Raw genomic sequence first — 12,110 nt, 5'->3', positions numbered from 1 at the left:
AGTCATTGGCATGCTTTTTTTTTCAAGACAGCGTTTCTCTGTGGAGCCCTGGCTGTCCTGGAACTAGTTCTGTAGACCAGGATGGCCTTGAACTCAGAAGATATTTGTCTGCCTCTGCCTCCTGAGTATCCATAGAAGTTCCCTCAGGGACTACACACAGGCTAGCAGTGTAATATATATAATCTAAGTTATTTTATCATTAGTAGGAAGAGAACTAGGCCAGCCCAAGAAACAGAGCAAAATCAAAAGTCACGGGTTCAAATCCTGCCTCTGCCTCTGGCCAATGGTGACCACTAAGCTTTTTGAACCTCTTGCCTCATCTGTAAAATTGGAGCAGTGTTCTCTGATATCAGCTAATCAAAACACATTGACTAATAGGATGCCGGGCTCATAACAGGTGTCCAAAATATAAAATTAAACCTTAAAACCCTAATGATATTTCCTAGATGCAGCTCTAACTGTGAATAGTTATCAGGCACAGTGGCACACACCTTTAATCCCAGCGCTCTGGAGGCAGAGGCATGTGGATTTCTGAGTTTGAGGCCAGCCTGGTCTACAAGAGTGAGTTCCAGAACAGTCAGGGCTACACAGAAAAACCCTGTCTTGAAACAACACCAACTGCAGCAAAAGCAAACAAAGATAAATGTGAACCATAACACTTGAAGATGAAGAGATCCATGAATAGCTTCATGGCTTTAGACCCTTTAAGTAGGACACAAAAGGTTCTAACCATTAAAACGCACAAGGTGTCTGTATTGAGATAAAGAACTCTTATGGGCGTTTGGGCTGCAGAGTGGGAGGGGCAGGATGGTGAGGGGGTTGAAGGATTGCCCGGGCACTGAGATGTGAACAGGGTCAGGGTCACATCTGAAATGGACAGGGATGCTGAAGAAAGACTTCGCTAATGCACCCCATCATTCACAGTGTGCCCCCAGGACCCTGGAGACCAGCTCTCTGAGCTGTCTATGTACTGGTTAATAGATCTCGAGACACAAAACAATCCTTCTCCTCCTCTTCACAGAATCGCCCTTCCTCCATGATTAGCTTTCCACCCTAAGAGGCTTGTTCTTCGCTGGATACACAAGCGATTAGTCATGCCGCCCATGACAGCGGCTCAATGTCAAACAGCACTAACAGCGAACACATCTGTGAGCATACGGGAAAGCCAATTAGAAAACCTAGGCCTCCTGTTCGCTGAGACAACCCAAGACAGCCTTTCTCCAAATGATAAGCAAAAAGCCCCACAGGAATCCTTTTCAGACGGAAACATGCAGTCCTTAGCCGCAGCTGACAGGAAGTGTGTGCTGTTTACCCAGAGACTCTCTAGATGATGGCTCACACCCTCGGTGCCTCTGGCACCTCCCGCTACCTGTTTCAGGGTTGACTGTGTTGCCTTCGGACCCTACCCCTGCAGTGCAAAGGCAGGCTCCTGGTTAATAACTTAAACTGACCGGCAGACCCCTTGTTTGGTTTTCAGTCTTTGCACAGCGGGAGAGAGGGAAGGCGCTGTATGCCCCTTTGTTCCGAATGTGCTTTATCAACTTGCAGTACCCGTGGCATTTGTGAGAAGACAACTGTGTACAGCCGGGCCTTTCATTTCATAAATCCCAGTTCAGGAGCAAAGACAGAATAAAACCTGGCATGGGAATGACAGCTAAACATTTACGGTGCTAGTCTCCCCTTCTACTGAAGTCTGGGGTTTTCACTTAACACTCAGTGGAATTTATATTTAAAGAACACCTGCCAGGTTCCTGAAGCTTCGAATTCAGTTGTAAATTACGCACTGTCTGGGTCCCCGATAGTCATGTTGTTGTAGATAATTGGATTTTACGCTTGGCAGACAGGCCAGTGCATCATGACTGCAGGTATAATCGGTCATCTCACTCCTCCACAACACCACTGTCCCCACGGTTGACAGCGTGCTGTTGACATCCTATGCATGTGTAATGGCCACATGTCCTCCAATGTCCTTAAAATGTCGGTGTCACTGTACATATTTTAAAGTATTGGGGAACCCTCTTTACCTTGAAAAGTGGGAAATTTCTGGGAAAGTTTAAATTATTTGGCGAGGGCTCTCTAAAATGTTATTATACACGTGTTTACTGAAATCTGAAATGTCAGCAACACTAGATAAAACCTCTTTCACAACACAGCTACGAGACTGAATGTGCTCAACATGGGCTCTCCAATTTGTACAATTTTATTCTTGGAGTGGCAGTGATGAAATCCTCTGCTCCTACGGAGTACAAGAAGATAGTTCATAATCTCATACTTAGTTAAATATGCATAAACGAAATAATTATGTATATAAAATTAACCCATATTTTATGGATAAAAATGTAAGCATATGCTACTAACCCAAAGATATCATGAAAACCAGAGGAAGATTTTTGCAATACTATGTCCAGCCGAGGGGTCATTCACAATATATAAAGATTGCCTATAAATCAATAATGAAAGCACACCATAGAAAAATGGCTAAAGATTTGAGGGGTCATTTAACAAGAGAGTATTCAAAATCCTATATTAAGTCACTAGAAATTCAAACTAAAAGCACCATGCACCAGATGTGTTTCCTGCTCGAATGGCTAAGATGAAAAACTTAGACTCCACTCACTATTGTCAGGGAACACAGTGGTCAGAAATCTCAGATTTGCTGGTGAGAGGCCAGGTTGGAATAGCCACATTGGAAGTGTTTAGCTTTTTTACCTATGAAAGCTAAACATAGGTATCTCCTAGTGTCTAACCTCCTATTCCTAGCTGGGAGACCTTTTCTATATGTTCACTGGAACCAGGCAGTATAGTGTGATGGTCACCAGCAGCTACTGAATAAAAACCAATTAAGATTTAGAATCCAGATCTTTAGTTGCACTAATCACATTCTGAGTGCTAGGAACTACCTGTGGCGTGGGCCGTTTGTACTGGACAACGAAGATAGGGACCATTTCCACTACTGAAGCATGTTCTCTTGGACATAACAGTACTAGGATAACCCCAGCATGGCTCTGCATTCATCCCAAATGGAAGAAAACACAGACGCCCAGTAGAGGAGAACAGAGAGGTTGCTTGTGGTATATTTACACGATGGAATACTATATGGTGAGAACACACGATCTACAATTACACCCAGTAAGGTAGGCAAAGAGTATAACACGCTCGTGAACAAAGAACATACTGTACGAGCCCAATAAAGTTTGACATTTAGGCAACCCTAATTTGTGGTCGCCATTGGCTCAGGAGAGTGAGCGAAGAAGGATATGAAGGAGGTCTTGGTGCAGGCAAGACTGTTTCCCCAGCAGGAGCATGCTCGGTTGGTGGGAATTCTTTGAGCTGTGACCTGGTGATGGTGCACCTTTCTGTAGGCACATTCAAGGCAGTGGAGTGCTGGCAAACCAGCTTTCATAAGGGGAAAGCAAGGAAAGCGAGAAGGTGAGAGAGAAGAGGGAGGGAAGGGAAGGAAGGAGAAAAAGAGGGATGAGCGAAGAGAGAGCAGGGAGGAGGAAGGGAGTGAAGAGGAAAGTGTAAAGGAAGGAAGGAAGGGTCTAGAGCTGTAGTTTGCCAATTTTCATGACATAAATACTTCCACCATGGTGACTTTTAAGCTAACAATAGTTTAACTGTTTGCTTATGAAACCCTTAAATGTTTTTTAATTATTGGCTCTTGTTGGCTGACATTTCTGCTTAAAAAAAAAAAAAAAAAAGAAAGAAAAGAAGGAAGGAAGGAAGGAAGGAAGGAAGGAAGAAGAAAGAAAGAAAGAAAGAAAGAAAGAAAGAAAGAAAGAAAGAAAGAAAGAAAGAAAGATCACTAGAGACTGACCAGGGTAGGAGAGGCTCAATGCTCCCTCTGGATATAGTGCCCTCCAGATATCCAGGTACTTCGGTGCCTGAAGCTTGAAGTGGGATGAGGGTTGCTTCAGCCAGGAGCTGAAGGTAGGCTTCTCTGACTCCTAAGTCCCCGTGTGTGTGTGTGTGTGTGTGTGTGTGTGTGTGTGTGTGTGTCAGGGGTGAGGGCAGGGACCTTGCTCTGACAACCTTTGTCCATTGAAGCAGCTCTGTCATGGTCTCTCTTTCAAAGGAGTCTGGTCTTCTTATCCTGCAATCAGAGTTGGAGACTCTCCTGGGGTACTTTCTCACTTTGTGTGGCAGCTGCACTTAAGGGCAGTGCCGTCAGGACACTGAAGTGGCAGCCGCTCACATGCTCTGTGACCTGATCCAGCTGGGGTGAGAGCGGGTTGGGGAAGAGCCCCAGAAGGAACAGGTCCTGCAGAGGGCTTTTATCCAGCCTACATTACAGGTCTAGGGGAACTGGTTTACGTCTGATGGGGCAGGGTGTGGGGGAAACTCCTGATGACAACCTGTCAAAACTGAAGGACAGTCATTGTGCTAAGCCAGGCTGCCTGGGAAGGGAGGAACAGTCTCAGGAGGACCCCGCAGGGGTCCTACACCACACTCAGGCTATGACTGTGGGATTAAGGGTCAGGGAAGAATCAATCTTATTGAGCACACTCTGTGTGTTCACCAAACCCTCAGGTCACATTGGAAACTGGGCCCAATGATCCCATTTCACAAGGGGCTAAGCAGAGGTTCGGATGAGTTAACAAGGTTTGCTCCGGTGTTGGCTGAGCCTGGCTCCTTTAGACTTTGGTGCTGCCATGGTGTTAGGACACACCTACTTCCACACTTCTACCCTTTGACCTTTTCATGATGAAGACCCTTTCCTACCATCCAGGGATGCAGGGCCAGGAGGCTAGGTGAGGGCTGAGGGGTGAGAGGTGAGGGGTGAGGGGTGACAGGTAAGGGGTGAGAAGTGAGGGGTGAGAGGTGAAGGCTGAGGGGTGAGAGGTGAGGAGTGAGAGGTGAGAGGTGAGAGGTGAGAGGCGGGGGTAAGAGGTGTATAGGGTGCTGAGCAGGATGAGTTTCGAGAACCCTGCAGAGAGAGGTACCCTCGAATTTCAAGGAAGAGGGATGGATTTAGAGAGCAGCCACCAGAAGCTGATGGTTTGTGGGTTCAGAAGGGACCCAGGGTCTCTGGGCAGGTGGTTTTCCCCAGCAGGACTGGCTGTCTTGTTTCTGAAGAAGACAGGCTGCTCATTTCTGTGGTGGTTTCCCAGAGGACGACCAGCCTCTCCTGAGCCCTGGGCACAGTTCCAGCGGAGGCAGAGCTGAGCGCCAGGGTGGCTAACACATGGGAGCCCTTGGCAGAGGAACAGCAGTGTGCTTACTCATCCCCTGGCTGGAGAGCACACCATCCTCTCCACGAACCTGGCTCTGGGTGACGACAGCAGGGATCATACTTCCTTTGACAAGACCATGAGATGTGGACACCATGGCACCCTCCAGTGACGCGAGTCTCACTCTTGGGTTCCTTCTCTCCCCCACCGTCCCATTCTTGTCCTGCCAGTGACCTCACCCAGCGTCTCAGCACTGAGCAGCACCCATACACAGACAGCTCCCCAATTTACAGCTCCAGCTCCAGACTCACCCCTGAACTCCAGGCTCATATGTCTATCTGTCTGCCCACATCTTCACCCTACGTAACATCTCAGTCACAAGGGGCCTTCAAGTCTGTCTCGGCCAGTTCACCGTCTGTTCCAGGAGTTCCCTCGGCTCAGTAAACGCAGACTGGTCCTTCCACACGCTCAGCTCCACACATTGCCACTAATGAGTCTTTTCTTCAGGCCTACCGTCCTTTCTATGCCGGAACAGGCCATATCTGCTCCTGCTTTGAATTCTCCCACTCAGCGCACCCTTCCGCAAGACACCTGCATGACCCAGTCTCCCCGAATCATCTCTAGCAATGTTTATATTTGTTGACAGTTTTATGTGTATGAGTGGTTTGCCTGAATGTATCTGCACACCACGTGTTTGCATACCTGTGGAGACCAGAGTAGGCCATGGCATCCCTTGAAGTTGGACTTTCAGTTGGTGGCCACCATGAGGGTGCAGGGAAATGAACTCCGGCCCTCTCTAAGGGCAATAAGTGCTCGAAACTGCTAAGCCATCTCTCCAGCCCCAGCATGGTCGTCTTAACTCATTCTTCATTTGCCACCTCATCCGGCTGTATTTGCTCCACACCACCCCTGATACATTATAAATAAATACACACAACGCTTATGCCCATGTGAGGGCGTGCACACATGTGCAGATGCCAGAGGTGAACCCTGGGTATCTCTTCTGTCCCTTTCTAATTTTTTGAGGTAAGGTGTCTCCCTCAACTTGGAGCCCATTCATTGGCTGGCCAGCAAACTCCAGGGGTTTTCTTGTCTCTACCTCCGCAGTGGTAGGGTTACAAGCACAAGCCACCACACCTAGCTTTATGTGGAAAAAAGTGGGTTTCACCTTCTTTGTCGATCCTGCCATGGTTTAGCTAAAACTGAGACCTGACTATGCTCACTCAGGTCTGATCCCACCATCATCTAGCTGGAGCACCTTGACGAATTATTTTATCTCTTTAGGCCTTGGTTTCCTTGTGTGTGGAATGGGCACAGTAACCCTTTCTTTGTACAACTTTTTCAAGAAAGTGATGAGGCCACAGGACATATGGATCCTAAGACCTTATAAGGGTTTTTCAAGCCACCTCTTTGGGTCCTCATGGCAGCCCTCTGACATGTTTGTTTGTTTGTTTATTTTGGTGTTTCAAGACAGGGTTTCTCTGTATCTTTGGAGCCTATCCTGAAACTAGCTCTTGTAGACCAAGTTGGTCTCGAACTCACAGAGATCTGTCCACCTCTGCCTCCCAACTGCTGGGATTAAAGATGTACACCACCACCACCTGGGTGACAGGCTACTTTTATGAACTCCCATTTTATAGGTGAGGAAACTGAGGCCCAGGGATAAACAACTGGCTAAAGTCCCTTTCCCCTGGTTCCTTGCTTCATCAAGTGATGGACAAAGACTAATGATTTTTGGGTGAAACCAGCATGTACTTAGGGTGACTGAGTTTGCATCCAGGCTCACTGGGAAAGAGTGCCATGATTGATTAGTGCTGTCTGCTCTGGACACAGCAATGGCGGATGTTGAGTGTGTTCCATTATTTCCCCTTCTTGCCCTCAAATCCTTCCTTATGTTGGCAGTGGCAGAGGTAACTATGACAACAACCAAAGAACCACTGCACTGTGAGTGTCTCCCACAGGCCCAAGTGTTGGTGCGAAGTGGTAAAGCCCTTAAGAGGCGGGGCCTTGCAGAAGGAAATTAGGCCACCCTGGATATGCCCTTGAAGAGGATATAATCCAGTGTTTCCTTGCTGTTGTGAGGCAAACAGGCTTCCTCTCCCACATGCTTTTTTGCCATGACCTTCGGCCTCATCACAGGCCCCAAAGCATCATTTCCAACTGACCATGAACTGAAACCTCCAAACCATGAGTCAAATAACATTGCCCTCCTTCTGAATTAATGATCTCAGGTATTTTGTCATAGCAACAGACAGCTAGCTAACACATGGTCCAAATCCCACCTTCTGTTTTCCCATCTCCATCATTAAAGACGCGACTAATAACACTGAGATAGGCAGAGGATGGTTTCTTGAACATCTTCTCAGAGCCTGATACCAAGCTCAACCCTCCCTGTGGCCCCTCAAATCCAAGCAGCAAACTGTAAGACTTCACCGTGTCCATTTCATAGATGAGCGAACTGAGGGTTTGGGAAGATGAGTAGTTTGCCCTGGCTCACACAGCTGGCAAACAACAGCTCTAGGATGCTCACATACTCTGGCCCAATACTGTCCTCACTCCAAGGGTGACCGTGAGCATAGGATGGAGGCCTTGCAAGGCTGTGATTCTGGCCAGGCCTTGGATGGCCATCATGAACTTGACAGGGGTGTGCCTACATGACTTCTCCACAGATTGTGGGGCATGTCTAGCCCTTCTTCCTTTTGTTTTGCTACCTGTTTATTCTCCAACCCCCCATCACCCCCAAACCAGCTCTTTCAGATCTGTCCCCAGAGGCCATAGGAAAGCAGCCTGCCCCCACCACACAGGAAGCTACATGGTGCTGCCATCTGCTAGATGACAATGAAGAGACTATGTGACATCTGTGCTTAGAGCCTGGGTCCCCAGGGAGTCCTGGGCTGTTCTGCCCAGCAGAGGCCAGATGGGATGGATTCCCCCACCCCCAGTCTTCCTCCTCCACATTCAGAGCTCCAGGCAAGGCCTCTGGGGCTGGGAAAGACTTACAGACATGACTCCAAGCAGAGGAACTCCCTTTCCTCTTCTGGCTGTATGGCCAGAGAGCTTGCGGGCTTCCCTGGTGGGGCTCCCCTGGCGGGGCTCCCCTGTCCTCCTCTGTCTTGTTCTTGTTGCCTCTCTACCTCAGACTTCTCAGCTTCCCAAAGGGGCTGCTGCTGAGAGCTGAGAGCTGGGGGTGCCCACAAGGGGCAGAGACATGAGCCCAGGTATCCGAAGGTGACACAGGATTGGGAGGCAACAGATCTACAGCTCAGCCTTTTATGGCTGATGTCTGCCCCACTCCCAGAAGGCCAGAGAAGCATGCCACATCCCGAGTGTCCACAGGTGTTGGCAGATCTGATTTCTGGGCTGGTTTAAGGCCATTTTAGCTGCCACCTCACCCTCTGCCCCAGGCAGTCATGAGCTGTCCACCATCTGCAGACCTCTTGAGCTCCGACTCCCTGATGGAGAGCTTTCTTCAGGAAACTTTTGGACTTTGTTTTCCTTCCATGGGTTGCGTTTCTATACCGCAGGGGCCAGGGTGTGGAGATGTGAACAGGAACAAACTGTCGCCTACTCTGAGTTTTCTAGGTTTTCTGCACAACCTGGCAGGGTCATTACATGAGCTAAGAAAGGCATGGTGGTCGCTGCCAGGTTTCTCACCACACAGAGCAGCTCCAGACTGAAGAAGAGGTGTTAAAAAGCGGGGGCATGTGACCCCATATGGCCATTCCCGGATTCCTCCTAAGTATATATTTTCTTTATTATTTTTAAGTTTTAAAAATTTGAGACAGCATCTCATTCTGTAGTCCAGGCTGGCCTCGAACTCGCTCTGTAGCCCAGGCTGTCCTTGAGCTAGTGATGATCCTCCCAAGTGCTAGAGTTACTGGTGTGCTCCACATGCCTGGATCCTTGTTTTTAAGCCTTCCCCAGCCCCCATACCTCCCAAGACCCAGGAAGAAGCTAGCCAGCCAGCCTTGAGAATGCTGGCCCAGAGGCTGCAGCCAGCAGCAGAGCAAGGATGAATCTGGCTGTGAAGAACAAGGGGAGGGAATGGGCTGGACCCTGGCACTGTTTCCCCTTCTCTAACACCAAAGGGGCCAAGACAGGCAGGATGGGCAAACAGAGTGGCTGGAGGAACCTAGGAGGGGTCAGGGGTCAAGAAGGTGGAAGCCATCAACAAAATCAGATACAGGTGAGCTTTGGAAACCAAAGACAGGATTCAGCAAATGCAAACAGGTGGGTATGGGTCTAGGCGAGTCAACAGAGGCTGCTGTAAAGTAAACCGAGTGTGGGGCGAGCCTCGGGTGACTTTGAAGAAAAGGAGCAAGTTGACTGGATGATGTGAGGCAAAGAGGCTTCCTGGAGCCCTTCAGTATCCCAAGCTTTTGGAGGCCTAGGGGCTCAGACACCCCTTCATCTCAGAGGCAAGGCTGACCCAAGCAGGCTGGGGGAGCTTTGAGGCTTCCCACTCCCCATAACCTCCTCACCTAGAGTACTTGATCATGGAATTAGCCACAGCATGTACTTATCAGGCACCTACTGTCTGCCAGGCATCAGGCCTTTCAGGTGGCAGGTGGGAGGAGTGGACCAGAAACATGTAGACATTGCTTTCTTGTGGCCCGTAGTATCTGTGACTATAACTTTGAGTCCTCAGGAGAAGGCAGTGCTGTTTGAAGGCCATGGCTTCTATTAGCATGAAAAGCCCAGGCTCTCAGGTTCCAGAAACCCGGCCACACTTAGTGTTCCTAGCCTCCTCCTTTCCCAGTTCCTTGGTCTCAACAGCAGGGAGGGGTAAGAACACAACCAGATTAGCTGTCTGCAGGGCAGGTCTCCCAGGCCTTGGACAGCAGCTGGCCTGGGGCAGGAGCTTTCGTGACAATAGTGGTCAGGAGATTCTGTTTGTGGGTCCATCAGAAAGAGTAGCTACTGGCCCTTCCCTACCCCTTGGTGGCCAGCATCTGGCTGAGCTTCACCACATCTAGATATATTCTTGGCAGATGTGCCCACAGCCAGTCTCTACCCTGCAACCTAAGTGGTGAGGACCCTGCCCGGATTCGGACTGGATCCCACCTGCATGGGACAGGCAGGCTCTTGCCCTCTCCTTCGCTGGCATTCCCTCAATATTCCAGGAGTTAGCCTCTGGGGCTGTGACTATGTGAGAGAGATGTGCTCAGCCCAGGACAGCACAGACTAGTGGTAGAAACTTAAGCAGGCCTCAGAGAGAGGTGAGGTGCCGAGTCATCGAGTGAGCATGGACACCAAGGTGTCAGATGTGAAACTTCTGATGTCACCACAACACACAGCCACGACTTCGCAACAAGAGGTAGGTAGTTAGGCATGCTCTCCAAAGTACAAGTGATGCCAGTTTGAGGAGCTCAGGTGTGTAATGAGAGAAAGCAGGTTCTTCTGTGGAGCCATGAAGGTTGCCTGAGAGGGTGAAGGCCAAGCCAGAGAGTCTACAGAGGCTGTTATCTTGAGTTCCAAGAGGACACCTGGCTGGTCTACCAATGGACTCCTCACACTGGGGAGTCACGAGAAGACTCTTAAAGGCAAAGTCGTGCGTTTTCTTCAGTCAGCGGGAACCTTCTGGTGAGAGCTATGGGATGAATTTCCTTAGGGCAGTTAGCCACAAGGAAATGTTCTGTTCCAAATCCATGAAGCGTTGTTTATGAGTATTTAAGTGTAGGAAGAAATTAAGGCCTTTGCTATGGAAACCACACACTGTATCACATCATCACAACAAAGGCCCTAAGAAGGTGTTTCTAGCATGTTTCAGCCAACACTGCCCACAGCTGCTTGGCCATGACCTTGTGGATGGGGGAGAACACACCACTATGCTTCAGATGGACCCTGAGCCACATCTTGGGAACAGGACAAAGTGTGACTTTCAGTTTCCAGGGAGCCCAGTGTGGCTGTTGGGATAGCCTGTGCTTCCCCTCCATACCCCAACCCTCAAGTCTCTCTACACTAGCCCTAGTCAGACTCCCCTCAGCGCCTCGGTCAACCATCCCCATGCCGACCTTACAACTTCACCCTCTAGTTCTGCAGCAGCTAGACCCCAACAGTGACGGAGAAGGAAGAGACTTACAGGGGCAAGGGCGTTTGAAGGACATGTAATCCTTGGAGCAGAACAGCGGAGCCAGCCTGCCCTCGAGCACAGCTCGGACTTCTTGAGGGGACGGCCCCTCCACTCACCTGTGGAGACACAAACAGGCAGGTGATAGGTGCCTATAGCACCCCCATGTCTACAGGCTGTGTACTTACATCACTTGGTGGGGTGGGACTTAGGAACATGTTCCTAGTCTGGGATTCCTGGGCTACAAGGTGGTGTGGGGTATAGGTGCAGGGGTAGGTTGAGTGGGTGTTGGGGTCATGGTGATATGTAAAGGGTGGATCTCTCTTTTGGGGGACCCTGGAGTGGGAGAGAGATGCCATGGGGTTCTACTGTGAAGACTTGCTGTTTCCATATCCTCCATATACTATAGCATCCTGAGTGCCTTGGGGCTGTCAGGATCCTTAAAGACTGGTCCAAAGTCCTCATTTCATAGGGGAAAACACTCAGAGGAGAGAGAAGCCTGCTCAAGGCTTCCTGGTGCTCCCTGCCTCCTAGCTCAGACTGTATTGTGACTTTGCCCTAAGAGTCAGATTGCTCTTTTCATCCTCATTTTGTCCATAACGAAATTGAGGCTCAGAGAGGTCTTGTAGCTTGGCGGAGATCACACAGCTGCCAATTACAGGCTGGGGTGAGACTCCAGGTCTGTTTTCCTCTCTTGCCCCCAGTCAGCCAGCATATCCTTTTGGAAGGCACCTAATACATTAGATCAACAATTAGAAAAACAAATGAAAGGAAAATTCATTTCCTTTCCCTACCCCAACCTAGCTCCACATAAACTCTGTGCGACACCTGGATTTTCAGGGCAGCTCGGCCATGCCAGGCTACTTCAA

At 49.3% G+C, this 12,110-nt stretch overlaps 1 protein-coding gene across 1 annotated transcript in view; it reads right to left on the bottom strand.

Moving 5' to 3' along the window:
• Positions 1 to 11,641, bottom strand: part of Bean1 (brain expressed associated with NEDD4 1) — a 32,725-nt gene extending 21,084 nt beyond the window's left edge. Inside the window, 2 exon segments of the mRNA XM_038313254.1 lie at positions 11,254 to 11,355; positions 11,620 to 11,641. Coding sequence (XP_038169182.1) covers positions 11,254 to 11,355; positions 11,620 to 11,641 — 124 coding nt within the window.
• Between the last annotated feature and the right edge of the window lie 469 nt (positions 11,642 to 12,110).

The sequence above is a fragment of the Arvicola amphibius genome, chromosome 15 (assembly GCF_903992535.2).
Source record: "Arvicola amphibius chromosome 15, mArvAmp1.2, whole genome shotgun sequence".
NCBI classification, from domain to species: Eukaryota; Metazoa; Chordata; class Mammalia; order Rodentia; family Cricetidae; genus Arvicola; species Arvicola amphibius.
Note: the sequence above shows the minus strand (reverse complement) of the source record. Positions and strands in the feature narration are given on the sequence as shown.